This window comes from Hypanus sabinus, unplaced genomic scaffold, assembly GCF_030144855.1.
Source record: "Hypanus sabinus isolate sHypSab1 unplaced genomic scaffold, sHypSab1.hap1 scaffold_511, whole genome shotgun sequence".
NCBI lineage: Eukaryota > Metazoa > Chordata > Chondrichthyes > Myliobatiformes > Dasyatidae > Hypanus > Hypanus sabinus.
This window is the reverse complement of record NW_026781375.1, coordinates 33,199-48,238: the sequence shown is the minus strand read 5'-3', so window position 1 is coordinate 48,238 and position 15,040 is coordinate 33,199. Positions and strand designations below refer to the sequence as shown.

Sequence of the window (15,040 nt, the reverse complement as noted above, 5' to 3'; positions counted from 1 at the left end):
ACCCACGACCATAAAGTTGGAGATACTCACCTACCCATGACCACTGTGTCGGAGATACTCAGCTACCCATGACCACTCTGTTGGAGATACTCAGCTACCCATGACGACTCTGTTGGAGATACTCAGTCACCCAGAACCACTCTGTAGGAAATACCCAACTACCCACGACCACTGTGTCGGAGATACTCACCTACCGATGACCACTCTGTTGGAGATACTCACCTACCCATGATGACTCTGTTGGAGATACTCACCTCGCCATGACCTCTCTGTTGGAGATACTCATTTTCCCACGAACACGCTGTTGGAGATACTCACCTACCGATGACCACTCTGTTGGAGATACTCACCTACCCATGATGACTCTGTTGGAGATACTCACCTCGCGTTGACCTCTCTGTTGGAGATACTCATCTTCCCACGAACACGCTGTTGGAGATACTCACCTGCCCAGGACCACCCTGTTGGAGATACTCAGCTACCCACGACCACACTGTTGGAGATAATCACCTACCCACGAACACTCTGTCGGAGATACTGACCTCCCCATGACCACTCTGTTGGAGATACTCACCTAAACATGACCACACTTTTGGAGATAGTCTCCTACCCATGACGACTCTGTTGGAGATACTCACCTACCCATGACCACTCTGTTGGAGATACTCACCTACCCATGACGACTCTGTTGGAGATACTCAGTCACGCACGACCACTCTGTAGGGAATACACAAGTGCATGCGACCACTCTGTTGGAGATACTCACCTACCGATGACCACTCTGTTGGAGATACTCACCTACCCATGACCTCTCTGTTCTGGATACTCACCTACCCGCGAACACTCTGTTGGAGATACTCACCTACCCATGAACACTCTTTTGGAGATACTCACCTACCCTCGACCTCTCTGTTGGAGATACTCACCTACCAATGACCTCAAAGTTGTAGATACACACCTTCCCAGGACCACTGTGTCGGAGATACTCAGTCACGCACGACCACTCTGTAGGGAATACACAAGTGCATGCGACCACTCTGTTGGAGATACTCACCTACCGATGACCACTCTGTTGGAGATACTCACCTACCCATGACCTCTCTGTTCTGGATACTCACCTACCCACGAACACTCTGTTGGAGATACTCACCTACCCACGACCACTCTTTTGGAGATACTCTCCTACCGACGACCACTCTGTTGGAGATACTCACCTACCCATGACGACTCTGTTGGAGGCACTCACCTACCCACGACCACTCTGTTGGAGATACTCTAACCTATGACCACTCTGTTGGAGATACTCACCTACCCATGACCACATGTTGGAGGTAATCACCTACCCATGACCACACTGTTGGAGATAATCACCTACCCACGAACAGTCTGTCGGAGATACTGACCTCCCCATGACCACTCTGTTGGAGATACTCACCTAAACACGACCACTCTGTTGGAGATAGTCTCCTACCCATGACGACTCTGTTGGAGATACTCACCTACCCATGACCACTCTGTTGGTGAAACTCACCGACCCACGACCACACTGTTGGAGATACTCACCTACCCATGAACACTCTTTTGGAGATACTCACCTACCCACGACCTCTCTGTTGGAGATACTCACCTACCAATGACCTCAAAGTTGGAGATACACACCTTCCCAGGACCACTGTGTCGGAGATACTCAGTCACCCACGACCACTCTGTAGGGAATACACAAGTGCACGCGACCACTCTGTTGGAGATACTCACCTACCCATGACGACTCTGTTGGAGGAACTCACCTACCCATGACCACTCTGTTGGAGATACTCACCTACCCACGACCACACTGTTCGAGATACTCAGTCACCCACAACCACTCTGTAGGAAATACACAACTACCCACGACCACACTGTTGGAGATACTCACCTACCGATGACCACACTGTTGGAGATACTCACCTACCCATGACCACTCTGTTGGAGATACTCACCTACCCATGACCAGTCTGTTGGAGATACTCAGTCACCCACGACCACTCTGTTGGAGATACTCACCTACCCATGACGACTCTGTTGGAGATACTCACCTACCCATGACCACTCAGTTGGAGATACTCACCTACCCATGACGACTCTGTTGGAGATACTCACCTACCCATGACGACTCTATTGGAGATACTCACCTACCCATGACCACTCAGTTGGAGATACTCACCTACCCATGACGACTCTGTTGGAGATACTCACCTACCCATGACCACTCTGTTGGAGATACTCACCTACCCATGAACACTCTTTTGGAGATACTCACCTACCCTCGACCTCTCTGTTAGAGGTACTCACCTACCAATGACCTCAAAGTTGGAGATACACACCTTCCCAGGACCACTGTGTCGGAGATACTCAGTCACCCACGACCACTCTGTAGGGAATACACAAGTGCACGCGACCACTCTGTTGGAGATACTCACCTACCCACGACCACACTGTTGGAGATACTCAGTCACCCAGAACCACTCTGTAGGAAATACACAACTACCCACGACCACACTGTTGGAGATACTCACCTACCGATGACCACTCTGTTGGAGATACTTACCTACCCATGACGACTCTGTTGGAGATACTCACCTACCCATGACCACTCTGTTGGAGAAACTCACTGACGAACGACCACACTGTTGGAGATAATCACCTACCCATGACGACTCTGTTGGAGGCAGTCACCTACCCATGATCACTCAGTTGGAGAAACTCACTTACCCACGACCACTTTGTTGGAGATAATCACCTACCCATGACCTCTCTGTTAGAGGTACTCACCTCGCCATGACCTCTCTGTTGGAGATACTCATCTTCCCACGAACAGGCTGTTGGAGATACTCACAAACCCACGACCACTCCGTTGGGGATACTCACCTACCCACGACCACAAAGTTGGAGATACTCACCTACCCACGACCACAAAGTTGGAGATACTCACCTACCCATGACCACTGTGTCGGAGATACTCAGCTACCCATGACCACTCTGTTGGAGATACACACCTACCCACGACCACACTGTTGGAGATACTCACCTACACACGACCACAAAGTTGGAGATACTCACCTACCCATGACCACTGTGTCGGAGATACTCAGCTACCCATGACCACTCTGTTGGAGATACACACCTACCCATGACGACTCTGTTGGAGATACTCAGTCACCCACAACCACTCTGTAGGGAATACACAACTACCCATGACCACTCTGTTGGAGATACTCAGTCACGCAAGACCACTCTGTAGGGAATACACAAGTGCACGCGACCACTTTGTTGGAGATACTCACCTACCCACAACCACTCTTTTGGAGATACTCTCCTACCGACGACCACTCTGTTGGAGATACTCACCTACCCATGACGACTCTGTTGGAGGCAGTCACCTACCCATGATCACTCAGTTGGAGAAACTCACTTACCCACGACCACACTGTTGGAGATACGCTTTCACGCATGATCACTCTGTTGGAAATACTCAACTCGCCTTGACCTCTCTGTTGGAGATACTCATCTTCCCACGAACAGGCTGTTGGAGATACTCAGTCACCCACGACCTCTCTGTTGGAGATACTCACCGACCCACGAATACTCTGTTGGAGATACTCACCTACCCACGACAAGTCTGTTGGAGATACTCACCTACCCACGACCATAAAGTTGGAGATACTCACCTACCCATGACCACTGTATCGGAGATACTCAGCTACCCATGACCACTCTGTTGGAGATACTCAGCTACCCATGACGACTCTGTTGGAGATACTCAGTCACCCACAACCACACTGTAGGAAATACACAACTACCCATGACCACTCTGTTGGAGATACTCACCTACCTACGACCACACTGTTGGAGATAATCACATACCGACAAACACTCTGTCGGAGATACTGACCTACCCATAACCACTCTGTTGGAGATACTCACCTACCCACGACCACACTGTTGGAGATAATCACCTACCTATGACCACTCTGTTGGAGATACGCAGTCACCCACGACCACTCTGTTGGAGATACTCACCTACCCACGACCACTCTGTCGGAGATACTCACCTACCCACGACATATCTGTTGGACATAGTCACCTACCCACGACCACTCTTTTGGAGATACTCTAACCTGTGACCACTCTGTTGGAGATACTCACCTACCCATGACCACATGTTGGAGGTACTCACCTACCCATGACCACTCTGTTGGAGATACTCACCTCGCCATGACCTCTCTGCTGGAGATACGCAGTCCCCCACGACCACTCTGTTGGAGATACTCACCTACCCATGACCACATGTTGGAGGTATGCAGTCACCCACGACCACTCTGTTGGAGATATGCAGTCACCCACGACCACTCTGTTGGAGATACTCAGTCACCCATGACCTCTCTGTTGGAGATACTCCCCTACCCACAAACACTCTGTTGGAGATACTCACCTACCCATGACCACATGTTGGAGGTACTCACCTACCCATGACCACTCTGTTAGAGATACTCACCTACCCACGACCACTCTGTTGGAGATACTCACCTATCCACGACCACACTGTTGGAGATAATCTCCTACCCACGAACACTGTCGGAGATACTGACCTCCCCATGACCACTCTGTTGGAGATACGCATTCACCCACGACCACTCTGTTGGAGATACTCACTTCCCCATGACCTCTCTGTTGGAGATACTCACCTCGCCATGACCTCTCTGTTGGAGATACTCATCTTCCCATGACCACTCTGTTGGAGATACTCAGCTACCCACGACCACACTGTTGGAGATAATCACCTACCCATGACCACTCTGTTGGAGATACGCAGTCACCCACGACCACTCTGTTGTATATACTCACCTACCCATGACCAGTCTGTTGGTGATACTCAGTCACCCACGACCTCTCTGTTGGAGATACTCACCTACCCACGAACACTCTGTTGGAGATACTCACCTATCCATGACAACTCTGTTGGAGATACTCACCTACCCACGAACACTCTGTTGGAGATACTCACCTACCCACGAACACTCTGTTGGAGATACTCACCTTCCCATGAACACTCTTTTGGAGATACTCACCTACCCACGACCTCTCTGTTGGAGATACTCACCTACCAATGACCTCAAAGTTGGAGATACACATCTTTCCAGGACCACTCTGTTGGAGATACTCACCTACCCACGACCTCTCTGTTGGAGATACTCATCTTCCCACGAACACGCTGTTGGAGATACTCTACTACCCATAACCACTCTGTTGGAGATACACACCTACCCACGACCACACTGTTGGAGATACTCACCTACCCACGACAAATCTGTTGGAGATAGTCACCTACCCATGACCTCTCTGTTGTGGATACTCACCTACCCACGACATATCTGTTGGAGATACTCACCTACCTATGACCACTCTGTTGGAGGTACTCACCTACCCATGACCACTCTGTCGGAGATACTCACCTACCCACGACATATCTGTTGGAGATAGTCACCTACCCATGACCTCTCTGTTGGAGATACACATCTTCCCACGAACACGCTGTTGGAGATACTCACAAACCCACTACCACTCCGTTGGGGATACTCACCTACCCACGACAAGTCTGTTGGAGATACTCACCTACCCACGACCACAAAGTTGGAGATACTCACCTACCCATGACCACTGTGTTGGAGATACTCACCTACCGATGACCACTCTGTTGGAGATACTCACCTACCGATGACCACTCTGTCGGAGATACTCACCTACCCATGACGACTCTGTTGGAGATTCTCACCTACCCATGACGACTCTGTCGGAGATACTGACCTACCCATGACCACTCTGTTGGAGATACTCACCTCGCCATGACCTCTCTGTTGGAGATACTCATCTTCCCACGAACACGCTGTTGGAGATACTCACCTACCCATGACGACTCTGTTGGAGATTCTCAGCTACCCATGACGACTCTGTCGGAGATACTCACCTACCCATAACCACTCTGTTGGAGATACTCACCTACCCACGACCCCACTGTTGGAGATAATCACCTACCTATGACCACTCTGTTGGAGATACACAGTCACCCACGACCACTCTGTTGGAGGTACTCACCTACCCACGACCACTCTGTCGGAGATACTCACCTACCCACGACCACTCTGTTGGAGATACTCTAACCGGTGACCACTCTGTTGGAGATACTCACCTATCAATGACCACTCTGTTGGAGATACTCACCTACCCATGACCACTCTGTTAGAGATACTCACCTACCCACAAACACTCTGTTGGAGATACTCACCTCCCCATGACCACTCTGTTGGAGATACTCACCTAAACACGACCACTCTGTTGGAGATACGCATTCACCCACGACCACTCTGTTGGAGATACTCACTTCCCCATGACCTCTCTGTTGGAGATACTCACCTCGCCATGACCTCTCTGTTGGAGATACTCATCTTCCCATGACCACTCTGTTGGAGATAATCACCTACCCATGACCACTCTGTTGGAGATACGCAGTCACCCACGACCACTCTGTTGGAGATACTCACCTACCCATGACCAGTCTGTTGGAGATACTCAGTCACCCACGACCTCTCTGTTGGAGATACTCACCTACCCACGAACACAAAGTTGGAGATACTCACCTACCCATGACCACTGTGTCGGAGATACTCACCTACCCACGAACACAAAGTTGGAGATACTCACCTACCCATGACCACACTGTTGGAGATACTCACCTACCCATGACCACTCTGTTGGAGATACTCACCTACCCATGACCACACTGTTGGAGATACTCACCTACCCATGACCACTCTGTTGGAGATACTCACCTACCCATGACGACTCTGTTGGAGATACTCACCTACCCATGACCACTCTGTTGGAGATACTCACCTACCCACGACCACACTGTTGGAGATACTCACCTACCCATGACCACTCTGTTGGAGATACTCACCTACCCACGACCACACTGTTGGAGATAATCACATACCGACAAACACTCTGTCGGAGATACTGACCTACCCATGACCACTCTGTTGGAGATACGCAGTCACCCACGATCACTCTGTCGGAGATACTCACCTACCCACGACATATCTGTTGGAGATAGTCACCTACCCACGACCACTCTGTTGGAGATACTCTAACCTGTGACCACTCTGTCGGAGATACTCACCTACCCACAACCACTCTGTCGGAGATACTCACCTAAACACGACCACTCTGTTGGAGATACTCACCTACCCACGACCACTCTGTTGGAGATACTCACCTACCCACTACCACTCTGTTGGAGATAATCACCTCGCCATGACGAATCTGTTGGAGATACTCACCTACCCATGACCTCTCTGTTGGAGATACTCATCTTCCCACGACCACTCTGTTGGAGATACTCACCTACCCACTACCACTCTGTTGGAGATAATCACCTCGCCATGACGAATCTGTTGGAGATACGCATTCACACACGACCACTCTGTTGGAGATACTCACTTCCCCATGACCTCTCTGTTGGAGATACTCAGCTACCCACGACCACACTGTTGGAGATAATCACCTACCTATGACCACTCTGTTGGAGATACGCAGTCACCCACGACCACACTGTTGGAGATAATCACCTACCTATGACCACACTGTTGGAGATACGCATTCACACACGACCACTCTGTTGGAAATACTCACTTCCCCATGACCTCTCTGTTGGAGATACTCACCTCGCCATGACCTCTCTGATGGAGATACTCACCTAACCACGACCACTCTGTCGGAGATACTCACCTACCCACGACATCTCTGTTGGAGATACTCACCTACCCATGACCTCTCTGTTGGAGATACTCACCTACCCACGACCACTCTGTTGGAGATACTCACCTACCCATGAACACTCTTTTGGAGATTCTTACCTACCCATGGCCACTCTGTCAGAGATACTCACATACCCATGACCTCTCTGTTGGAGATACTCAGTCACCCACGACCTCTCTGTTGGAGATACTCACCTACCCATGAACACTCTTTTGGAGATTCTCACCTACCCATGGCCACACTGTCGGAGATACTCACATACCCATGACCACTGTGTTGGAGATACTCTCCTACCCACAACCACTCTTTCGGAGATACTCACCTAAACACAACCACTCTGTTGGAGATACGCAGTCACCGACGACCACTCTGTTGGAGATACGCAGTCACCCACTACCACTCTGTTGGAGATACTCACCTACCCACTACCACTCTGTTGGAGATAATCACCTCGCCATGACGAATCTGTTGGAGATACTCATCTTCCCACAAACAAGCTGTTGGAGATACTCACCTACCCATGACGACTCTGTTGGAGATACTCACCTACCCATGACCTCTCTGTTGGAGATACTCACCTCGCCATGACCTCTCTGTTGGAGATACTCACCTACCCATGAACACTCTTTTGGAGATTCTTACCTACCCATGGCCACTCTGTCAGAGATACTCACATACCCATGACCTCTCTGTTGGAGATACTCAGTCACCCACGACCTCTCTGTTGGAGATACTCACCTACCCATGAACACTCTTTTGGAGATTCTCACCTACCCATGGCCACTCTGTCGGAGATACTCACATACCCATGACCACTGTGTTGGAGATACTCTCCTACCCACAACCACTCTTTCGGAGATACTCACCTAAACACAACCACTCTGTTGGAGATACGCAGTCACCGACGACCACTCTGTTGGAGATACGCAGTCACCCACTACCACTCTGTTGGAGATACTCACCTACCCACTACCACTCTGTTGGAGATAATCACCTCGCCATGACGAATCTGTTGGAGATACTCATCTTCCCACAAACAAGCTGTTGGAGATACTCACCTACCCATGACGACTCTGTTGGAGATACTCACCTACCCATGACCTCTCTGTTGGAGATACTCACCTACCCACGACCACTCTGTTGGAGATACTCACCTACCCATGACCTCTCTGTTGGAGATACTCACCTCGCCATGACCTCTCTGTTGGAGATACTCATCTTCCCACGAACACGCTGTTGGAGATACTCACTTCCCCATGACCTCTCTGTTGGAGATACTCACTTCCCCATGACCTCTCTGTTGGAGATACTCACCTCGCCATGACCTCTCTGTTGGAGATACTCATCTTCCCACGAACACGCTGTTGGAGATACTCACCTGCCCATGACCACTCTGTTGGAGATACGCAGTCACCCACGACCACTCTGTCGGAGATACTCACCTACCCCTGACTTCTCTGTTGGAGATAATCACCTACCCACGACCACTCTGTCGGAGATACTCACCTACCCACGACATCTCTGTTGGAGATACTCACCTACCCCTGACCTCTCTGTTGGAGATAATCACCTACCTATGACCACTCTGTTGGAGATAATCACCTACCCACGACCACTCTGTCGGAGATACTCAATCACCCACAACCACTCTGTTGGAGATACTCACCTACCCACGAATACTCTGTTGGGAATACTCACTTCTTCCCCATGACTATTCTGTATGATCCTGTGTACTTGCGATTGCTTCCGATGAGCTCAATAATCTCAGGGACATGACTTGCAAACAACACCTGTTTGGGGAGATTATGGATTCTGTAAGGCGTTGGAAGTCTGTGCAATACGCACAAAGTCTCAGGGGTTACGGTTCCTTAGCAATCATTGTTGCACTATTACAGCTCAGAACGTTGGAGTTTGGAATTTAATTCTGCATCCTCTGTATGGAGTTCCTGCAGAAGGTTTGGGTTTTCCCCAGGTCCTCTGATTTCCTCCCTTGGTCTAAAGATGTACCTGGTAGATTAATTGGCGATTGTAAATTGTCCTGTGATTATGTTAAGGTTAATTGGGGTTGTGTGCGGTTGCTGGAGCCACACAGCTCCAAGGGCCAGAAGATCCTTTTCTGAGCTATATTCCTAAATATATAGACAGACAGAATGATAGAGGGATAGATAGAGAGACAGACTGATAGATAGATAGTGAGATAGAGAGATAGATCAATTGAGTCAGACACAGAGAGAGAGAGAGAGACAGACAGACAGACAGACAGACAGAGAGACAGATAAATGGACAGATCAATGCTGGAGGGCCTCAGCAAATTAGGTTGCATCTATGGAGCGGAGTGAACAAACCAGGACAGACTGACAGTTGTTCATCTTCAAGGGACCTGATGCTGCCTGAGCTGCTGAGTTCCATCAGCGTTTTTGTGTGTCACATCCATTACAAGTTCCCAAGTATGCAAATGAGAAAATTTGCCACTATTAAACAATGGGAAATGGAGGTGGGGGAGGTGTTAATAATCCATTTATCCCTAGTGTTCCTTACCACTGCCCAACTCAGCATTGAACAGATTGTCCAAACCCTCTGCCCCGAACCAGGAAGTTCTCCTTCACAACAACCTCCACCATCTGTCCACAGCATCACATCCATCTGTCCCTCCCTCATGAGGTAACTATCCCTTCCCCACCTCAACCTCATCCTCCTCCACATTCTAAAACCTGTCCCTGTGAGGACTTGGGCAGACAGTTTCTGGGCTGAGGGCTACTTTTTCGGTGTTGGTTCTGAAAGACCCCCTTCACTGCCCCAGCTATCCCACTCCATCCAGGAAGGTATGGAAGTACCGTGGGGGTGGGGTGGGGTGTGGGGAGAGCGGAGGTAACCATAGTGATTGAAACATTGATAACTTCCATATTCTACACACACACAAGAGATTCTGCAGACAATGGAAATCTACAGCAGGAGGAACTCAGAAGGTCAGGCAGCATCTATGGAGGGGAATAAACAGCCAGGATCTTTCATCAGGACTGGAAAGGAAGGGGGAGGAAGCCAACTTCTGGCACACAGCAATACAATTGCCTGGTGGAATTTATGTCTGCCACATTGGACTCTGGGACAAAGACAGAGAGATCCCTTGGGAACTGGAAGGGCATCTTTCTGGAAGTGACTAAGATAACGAGAAGTATTAACAAGGTAGATGGTCACAGTCATTCCCCCAAAACTAGGGGGCATAGGTTTAGGGTGAGAGGGAAAAGATTTATAAAGGACCTGAGGGGCAACTAGGGTGGTGGGGTGGTGATACAGTACGTCCCTACCAAAGGAGGTGTAAGGCGCTCCTTCCCTCCGTTAGCCTGCAGGTCACCCTTGGGCAAGGTGTAGCACCTGCTTAGCCCCCGATCAGGGTCGTGTGAAGCCATGGGAGCTGGTGGTGGATGGTCGTATGAGCAGCCAGTGCATATCACAAGTCCTGGTTATGTGACCACTGACACCAGGCAGACAATCTCTGAAGAGTATTGATAATGGCTGGGGTCACCCGTCTTGTAAAGACACTGCCCAGGAGGAGGCAATGGAAAAATCTGCCAAGAACAGTCATGGTCCCCACTCATGTCATACGACATGGTGCATAATGATGATGTCATAAAACATGGTGCATAATGATGATGATGACAAGGGCAACAGTTTCACGCAGAGGGTGATGAATTGGTGAGTATATGGAACAAGTAGCCAGAGGCAGGTACAATATTATCATTTAAGAAAAAGCTGGACAGATACATGGGGAGAGGGCTTGGAGGGATATGGGACACTGTCGCCAGAACGGATTGGTTGGGCCGAAGGGCCTGTATATTCCTGCTATATTGTACAGTCGTTAAAGGCAAGCACTCAAACTAATCAGACATTTCTACCTTTGTTTCTGGATTCAGTTCCTACAGATTTTGATGTTTTCCTTTGTTCCATCCTAGCCGCCTCATGCCTGAAATGCAGGTCTAACTGGGAGCAGATCTGGGTCGTCCATGTCAATCATCCGTTCATTAAAAGCGTGGGATGAGTGAGCAAGCTCACTGGCTCCACTTGGTGTCGAGCTGCACTCATCCAGCTGGAAGCGCTCCCATGCAGACACCAACAGAATCAACAAACTCACTCATAAGGCCAGTGATGTTGTGGGGTGGAACTGGACTCTCTGACAGTGGTGTCTGAAAAGAGGATGCTGTCCAAGTTGCATGCCATCTTGGACAATGTCTCCCATCCACTCCATAATGTACTGGTTAGGCACAGGAGTACTTTCAGCCAGAGACTCATTCCACCGAGATGTAACACTGAGCGTCATAGGAAGTCATTCCTACCTGTGGCCATCAAACTTTACAACTCCTCCCTCGGAGTGTCAGACACCCTGAGCCAATAGGCTGGTCCTGCACTAATTTCCACTGGGCATGATTAACTTATTATTATTTAATTATTTATGGTTTTATATTGCTATATTTCTTCACTATTCTTGGTTGGTGCGACCGTAACAAAACCCAATTTCCCTCGGGATCAATAAAGTATGTCTGTCTGTCTGTCAGTCTCCTCACTGTGCCTTGGAGATGTCTCAAGGCTCGGAGCTGTTGGGACTGAGTCACCCTCAATAGATCATTCAGCCTCTGAACTTTCCAGCTCCATCCCTTCCTCTTCTGCTCCCGGTGTCACCAAGGGATTTCCACCCCTTCCTGCTGTGACCAGGGGATATCTGCCCCTTCACCTCCCCTTCCTGCTGTGACCAGGGGATCTCTGCCCCTTCACCTCCACTTCCTGCTGTGACCAGGGGATCTCTGCCCCTTCACCTCCCCTTCCTGCTGTGACCAGGGGATCTCTGCCCCATCACCTCCCCTTCCTGCTGTGACCAGGGGATCTCTGCCCCTTCACCTCCACTTCCTGCTGTGACCAGGGGATCTCTGCCCCTTCACCTCCACTTCCTGCTGTGACCAGGGGATCTGTGCCCCTTCACCTCCCCTTCCTGCTGTGACCAGGGGATCTCTGCCCCTTCACCTCCCCTTCCTGCTGTGACCAGGGGATCTCTGCCCCTTCACCTCCCCTTCCTGCTGTGACCAGGGGATCTCTGCCCCTTCACCTCCCCTTCCTGCTGTGACCAGGGTATCTCTGCCCCTTCCTGCTGTGACCAGGGGATCTCTGCCCCTTCACCTCCCCTTCCTGCTGTGACCAGGGGATCTCTGCCCCTTCACCTCCCCTTCCTGCTGTGACCAGGGTATCTGTGCCCCTTCCTGCTGTGACCAGGGGATCTCTGCCCCTTCACCTCCCCTTCCTGCTGTGACCAGGGGATCTCTGCCCCTTCACCTCCCCTTCCTGCTGTGACCAGGGGATCTCTGCCCCTTCCTGCTGTGACCAGGGGATCTCTGCCCCTTCACCTCCCCTTCCTGCTGTGACCAGGGTATCTCTGCCCCTTCCTGCTGTGACCAGGGGATCTCTGCCCCTTCACCTCCCCTTCCTGCTGTGACCGGGGGATCTCTGCCCCTTCACCTCCCCATCCTGCTGTGACCAGGATATCTCTGCCCCTTCACCTCCCCTTCCTGCTGTGACCAGGGTATCTCTGCCCCTTCACCTCCCCTTCCTGCTGTGACCAGGGTATCTCTGCCCCTTCACCTCCCCTTCCTGCTGTGACCAGGGTATCTCTGCCCCTTCACCTCCCCTTCCTGCTGTGACCAGGGGATCTCTGCCCCTTCACCTCCCCTTCCTGCTGTGACCAGGGGATCTCTGCCCCTTCCTGCTGTGACCAGGGGATCTCTGCCCCTTCACCTCCCCTTCCTGCTGTGACCAGGGTATCTCTGCCCCTTCCTGCTGTGACCAGGGGATCTCTGCCCCTTCACCTCCCCTTCCTGCTGTGACCAGGATATCTCTGCCCCTTCACCTCCCCTTCCTGCTGTGACCAGGGTATCTCTGCCCCTTCCTGCTGTGACCAGGGGATCTCTGCCCCTTCACCTCCCCTTCCTGCTGTGACCAGGGGATCTCTGCCCCTTCCTGCTGTGACCAGGGGATCTCTGCCCCTTCACCTCCCCTTCCTGCTGTGACCAGGGGATCTCTGCCCCTTCCTGCTGTGACCAGGGGATCTCTGCCCCTTCCTGCTGTGACCAGGATATCTCTGCCCCTTCACCACCCCTTCCTGCTGTGACCAGGGTATCTCTGCCCCTTCCTGCTGTGACCAGGGGATCTCTGCCCCTTCACCTCCCCTTCCTGCTGTGACCAGGGGATCTCTGCCCCTTCACCTCCCCTTCCTGCTGTGACCAGGGTATCTCTGCCCCTTCCTGCTGTGACCAGGGGATCTCTGCCCCTTCACCTCCCCTTCCTGCTGTGACCAGGGGATCTCTGCCCCTTCACCTCCCCTTCCTGCTGTGACCAGGGGATCTCTGCCCCTTCATCTCCCCTTCCTGCTGTGACCAGGGGATCTCTGCCCCTTCACCTCCCCTTCCTGCTGTGACCAGGGTATCTCTGCCCCTTCACCTCCCCTTCCTGCTGTGACCAGGGGATCTCTGCCCCTTCACCTCCCCTTCCTGCTGTGACCAGGGGATCTCTGCCCCTTCACCTCCCCTTCCTGCTTCGACCAGGGGATCTCTGCCCCTTCACCACCCCTTCCTGCTGTGACCAGGGTATCTCTGCCCGTTCCTGCTGTGACCAGGGGATCTCTGCCCCTTCACCTCCCCTTCCTGCTTCGACCAGGGGATCTCTGCCCCTTCACCTCCCCTTCCTGCTGTGACCAGGGTATCTCTGCCCCTTCCTGCTGTGACCAGGGGATCTCTGCCCCTTCACCTCCCCTTCCTGCTGTGACCAGGATATCTCTGCCCCTTCACCTCCCCTTCCTGCTGTGACCAGGGTATCTCTGCCCCTTCCTGCTGTGACCAGGGGATCTCTGCCCCTTCACCTCCCCTTCCTGCTGTGACCAGGGGATCTCTGCCCCTTCCTGCTGTGACCAGGGGATCTCTGCCCCTTCACCACCCCTTCCTGCTGTGACCAGGGGATCTCTGCCCCTTCACCTCCCCTTCCTGCTGTGACCAGGGTATCTCTGCCCCTTCCTGCTGTGACCAGGGGATCTCTGCCCCTTCACCTCCCCTTCCTGCTGTGACCAGGGGATCTCTGCCCCTTCACCTCCCCTTCCTGCTGTGACCAGGGGATCTCTGCCCCTTCACCTCCCCTTCCTGCTGTGACCAGG

General features: G+C 51.6%; 1 protein-coding gene across 1 annotated transcript in view; it reads right to left on the bottom strand.

The window, feature by feature from the left end:
* Positions 1 to 15,040, bottom strand: part of LOC132389239 (calcium-activated potassium channel subunit alpha-1-like) — a 237,099-nt gene that overhangs the window by 201,429 nt on the left and 20,630 nt on the right. Inside the window, exon 5 of the mRNA XM_059961733.1 lies at positions 9,553 to 9,644. Coding sequence (XP_059817716.1) covers positions 9,553 to 9,644 — 92 coding nt within the window. The remainder of the gene's footprint in view (positions 1 to 9,552; positions 9,645 to 15,040) is intronic.